Genomic DNA, 5,209 nt, shown 5'->3' with positions numbered 1-5,209 from the left:
CTTTGCTGGGAGTTCAGAAGAAGATAGTTTCTCCCTTTAGCGTGTGCTTTGGGAATTCACACCACCAGAATGCTTTTGGGGCAAAGTCCTTAATTTGCTCAGATACGGACCATCCATGATCTCTTCATACTGTTGAAGTCGAAGGCACCCATGTTGTGCGTTAGGCCAGGCACTCTTTCTTGGTCAGTATCCAGTGTCATCCAGTCATAGCGATCATGGTCTCTAGTCTCCATGCTATCAGCCCCGTGCATTATTTTAATAAAACAAAGAAAATTAGAAAAGTACTTAATTCATCCCATCACTCATCTTGCATAGACATTGATAGCAAATACCTCACCTGTCCATTCTCTTTCTAATGATCAAGTTCTTTATTCATTCTCTGCATCATTTATTAGCTTAAATTTGTGCTTTGGCAGTGAAATATAAGCATTTTTGCTAGTAATTACCACATTTGCCAGTAAAGCACACAGAAGCATAGTTCCTTCTCCAGTTTAAAGTGACACAGAAAAGTAGGGACATGCCTGTTCCTTCAGTGTCTGGCTAACTGTTATTTTTATTCCAGACTGAACACAACTTCCTGATGGTGGAGAGATACGCCAGCACTTCAGACAGCTGGCACGTGGTACAGAACGATGCCTCCTGGGACACCAGGTGGGTGCCCTGACCAGGTTTCACTGTTCCACAGACTCCACGGAATAATTTCAGTTTAACCTGAAGGGCTTCATTTCAGAGCTCCCAACCATAGGCTGGTCTTGCTCTGCTGATGATGCTCTCTGGGGACGGATCGGTCCATGTTTGGGTGGTTAATTTGTCAAGACCACGACAGTTGGTCTTCCCCTTGGGTCTAGCTTCTGCAATGGAGGCTTATAAGTTTGGGAAAGGTAGAAGGAAGAACAAGAATTACAGAAGGTTCATGGTCCAACTTGTTCATAACCTACATCCATCCATCTGCCGTACCGTTCTGATGAATAGGATACCAAATAGAAAATATGAGAGGTTTACTGCAGTAGGGTTTTCATAGGGAAAAAACAGCCAGCTTTGCTGTGCATCATGAAGTAGAAACAGTCAACAATTTAAAAAAAGCCTGTAAAAAAGTGAAGTTAGAGATGTCAGTCTTAAGGAAAAATATCCACTAGGCAGCAAAGCTGGTGTCACCTTTCCAGAGCTATACCAGAAGTCAGCACACAAAATAGGAATACCGAAGGCATCTTTTGTCAAACCATCCGATTTCAAGTTACTCCCTGTTTGAATAAAACCAGTCATTTTCCCACCTGCCTCTGCAACCTATCTGTGAGAAACTGGACCCTGAAAAACATCTGTCTTGGGGTCTTCTGACCTTGCAATGTCCCAGTGGAAACACACAATGTCTGAAGTCAGAGAGGCAATATTTCCAAAAGCTTGGCTTCATCGGGAAAGTCTTTCTCTGGATTTATGATGAGCATTTGACAGGGCATAATTCTCTCTGCCCAAGTGCAACCAGCTGCTTTCTAAACCTAATCCGGTAGCCAGGACTCCAGCTGTCCCAGTGTGAAAGATGTATTCCTACCTGCACTTGGAACTCTGTATTTCTAAGTGCTTGCCCTCTGTTTTAACACTTGCACTATGTTACCTTATCTCTCTCATTGATGGCACCCTTTCCAGTCAAGTTTCCTACCTGTGTAAGGGAAATGATGGCATTTTATCACCCATATATGTTGCCCTGCCTTCTTCCCTTCTCTTCCAAAAACCCAACAGATTTCCCCAAATCTTGGCCAGGAACACTGAAAATGTTTAATAACATGTCAGTCGAGAAGATGAAAAACATATAAAACTGAAAAACTTGAAGAATGTGCTGCCATGATGCTGGAAAGATGGGAATCTAGACAACTTATTTTCCTTCCTGAGAAAGGTCAGACCTTGGATCTCTGAACGATGCTTAAATACTTCTGCTGATAAGGAAGAGGAGCTGTTTGGCCTTTTCATATAGCCCCAAAGGGGCTGGCCAGAGGGCAAACCAATGCAGACAGTAATGTCTCCTTTCCTGGTGCCCCAGGAAAGTACCAAACACCACAAGAAAGGGGAAATGATTCTGTTAAGATGAAAACAAGTCACTTTTTACAATGTCAGTGTATTAATCTTGAAATGTCAGTAATTAAGGCAATGGGGACAAGAAGCATCAAACATTTTTAGTAGATATTAGTGGAGTCAGACTGTGTTTTTTTTAGAACAGGAAAAACTAAAGTTCAATACCATTGAATGTGCTGACATTGCAATAGGAGAGTAGCACAAGGGAATGCATTATTTGTTAGCTTAGTGTTGCAAAGTGTTAAATAGCTTATAGCTGCATTTGTAAAATGCGTATTTTCAGGGGTCAAAAGATATGAACGTTTACTTAAAGAAGGTGCATCTTTCAGGGAAGGAGATAGCTGTTATCTGCCCTTTGTCCTGCGCTTGCCATTGCAGCAGGGACAAACTCAGTGCAGACTTGCCCTTCTGCTGGATGCTGTCTTGGTGTTTGCAGTAGAGAAGTGTTTGGCACCACCCTGCATCTGCCATTGGGGCAGAAATTGCTTTCTTGGGACTGTTTAGGAGGAGGGGCTGAGCTACAGGCAGGAATTTGCCTGGCCCTGCCTTTAGCAAACAGCCAACAGGGATAAGACATGGTTAAAGCCCTGTGAGCTCATCGGTGAGAAGCCTCTTCCCAGGTGGCATCTGAGCTATGTTCCCGTTCCTGAGTCCCAGAGCGGTGGTTCTGGTTCACCGAGCCTGGAGGGCAGGATGGGGAGGAGGCTGGGTGGTGGCATAGATCTATCACAGCAGCATTTTTTAGGTCACAGCATTACAGCCAGGCTCAGGCTGCAGGTCTCTGGTCCAACCCTGCTCCCAACAGGGCCAACGTCACAGCTATAGCAGGTTGCTTGGGGCCATGTCCAGGCGAGTCGGGGTGGTCCGCAAGGATAGAGATCCCCCACCACTTCAGGCCTTGTGCTGTCACCCTGCTGTCATCTCCCAAGACAACATTGCCTTTGTCCCAAAACAAGCCAGTACAATCCACAGCCAAAACCTTGGACAAAAGCAACCAGGCAGATACATGGGCCCTGTGTCAGCCTGTGGTCTCTGTTTACCAAGCCAAATCTCCCCCATCATTCACTGTTTTTTGCCCAGTCATGTCTGTAAATACTTATTTCAATCTTCTCAGTAAGAGTGGTATGGGGAAACTTTTTATTACCATTGCCAATGAATCAACATATTTTGTTCATCTGCTTCCTTTAGTTAAAGCCCTGAAATGGGGGTGCTATCTCAGAGGGACTTGATAACTGTCATGTCTGGCCTGGATACAATTAGGGGGATATCCAGCAGTGCCCCTCATTGGCAGTATCAAAAGAAGAGCAAGTTAATCTTCTTCATCTCCCCAAGAAGTGCTCCATCACGGCCGGCTGAAAAATCCCTCACCCCCAGATGATGTGTGGCTGTCTATAGAGTTTTGAGGTTGAGCAGAAGTTGTTTTGCACAAGGAGTCTGCAGAAGAAAATGGGAATCTGATATGGAAATGGGTGCCAGAAGCCATGAGCTCAATTATGATAGATTTTGCTTGTGAACTTCAATGAATACTCACCCTCTTGGTTCAGCATTCCCCCCACGCAGGGAGGACTAAGCTGACAAATATTGCTCACAGAGGTAATGTTGTATGGGGTTATGATACGGAGTTTGGAATGTAAGAACATGTTGGTAGAAATATTCTTCATCTGCAAAAAGGATCACTGACTTGTTTTTCCATGTTATCAAATATTTTTCAGCCCTGCCGGGTTTTGTGTGGGCTTGTTGGTTGCTGCTCTGATAGCCTAAATATATGAGGAAAGGTTAAAAGAAGCTCTTAAAATATACCTAATTGGAGTGCATTCATCTCATTCCACTGTTGTGATTTAACCCCAGCTGGCAACAGAGCACCACACAGCCGCTCGCTCACTCTCCCACCCTGGTGGGATGGGGGAGAGAATCAGAAGAGTAAAAGTGAGAAAACTCGTGGATTGAGATAAAAACAGTTTAATGCTGGAAATAAAATAAAGTAAAACAGTAGTAGTAGTAGTAGTAGTAGTAGTAGTAGTAGTAGTAGTAATAATAATAATAATAATAATAGAATATACAAAGCAAGTGATGCACGATGCAATTGCTCACCACCCACCGACCAAGGCCCAGCCAGTGCCCCAGCAGCAGCCCCCCCAGCCAGCTTTCCCCCAGTGTATATACTGAGCATGACGTCACATTGTATGGAATGTCCCTTTGGCAGTTTGGGTCAGCTGTCCTGGCTGTGCCCCCTCCCAGCTTCTTGTGCACCTCCAGCCTTCTCAGTCGGTAGAGCATGGGAAGCTGAAGAGTCCTTGGCTGGTGTAAGCACTACTGAGCAACAACTAAAACATCAGTGTGTTATCAACATCGTTCTCATTCTAAATCCAAAACACAGCACTGTACCAGCTACTAGGAAGGAAATTAACTCTATCCCAGCTGAAACCAAGACATCCACTTAGTGAGCTCTTGGGATATTAAAACAAATGAAATGTGGATTTTCTTGCTGACTGCAGTTTTTGGTTTGTTTGCTAGGTTTTACTGGACCAAAGGATTACATGGTCGGAGCAATGTGACTATTGAATGGCACATCCCTCATGGCACAGAGCCGGGTGCCTACAGGATACGGTATTTCGGGCACTACAAGAAAAAACTGTCTAACAGTCATGCTGTCTCTATTCCATTTGAAGGCACATCTTCAGTGTTTGAAATCACAGCTCTGTAGGTGATCTTGTTCATTAAAGGAATTGTTTGTTTTGAGCTGTAGATTTGATACCTGCGATGTTCACAATGCACGCCTGGGAGGTTTTTTGTGGCATACATGACTCTATACATCATTGCTGTCCCTTGAGTGCTACTAGTCATCCTTTGCTGTGCAAAGCTTGACTTCCTGCAAAGTTTTGACTTTTACCTGCAATTCAGTCTCACTAGTCCAATGTATTCTCATTCAAGCAGTTCCCATCCTGGCCAGATCCCGTTGCAGTTGATTCTTGTTGTAATCAAAGATGTAAGTGTTTTTATTTAGTCATTAAACAAGTGCTTATTGATTGTGAATAGGCTCTCTTGGAGAGAATTAGTGCATAGCAGGAGCTAATCCAGGCCATAAAATAGTCCATAAATTTGAGCCCAGTCCATAAAACTGGAAAGAGCTGCTGAATTCACAAAG

General features: G+C 44.0%; 1 protein-coding gene across 1 annotated transcript in view; it reads left to right on the top strand.

Annotated features, from left to right (window-relative positions):
- Positions 1–4,768, top strand: part of ASAH2 (N-acylsphingosine amidohydrolase (non-lysosomal ceramidase) 2) — a 21,580-nt gene extending 16,812 nt beyond the window's left edge. The window contains exons 19-20 of the mRNA XM_009332775.1: positions 563–651; positions 4,579–4,768. Coding sequence (XP_009331050.1) covers positions 563–651; positions 4,579–4,768 — 279 coding nt within the window. The remainder of the gene's footprint in view (positions 1–562; positions 652–4,578) is intronic.
- The last annotated feature ends 441 nt before the right edge of the window (positions 4,769–5,209 follow it).

Source organism: Pygoscelis adeliae, unplaced genomic scaffold (assembly GCF_000699105.1).
Source record: "Pygoscelis adeliae isolate BGI_AS28 unplaced genomic scaffold, ASM69910v1 Scaffold139, whole genome shotgun sequence".
Lineage (NCBI taxonomy): Eukaryota > Metazoa > Chordata > Aves > Sphenisciformes > Spheniscidae > Pygoscelis > Pygoscelis adeliae.
The sequence above is the reverse complement of the archived record's forward strand: the minus strand, read 5'-3'. Positions and strand labels throughout refer to the sequence as shown.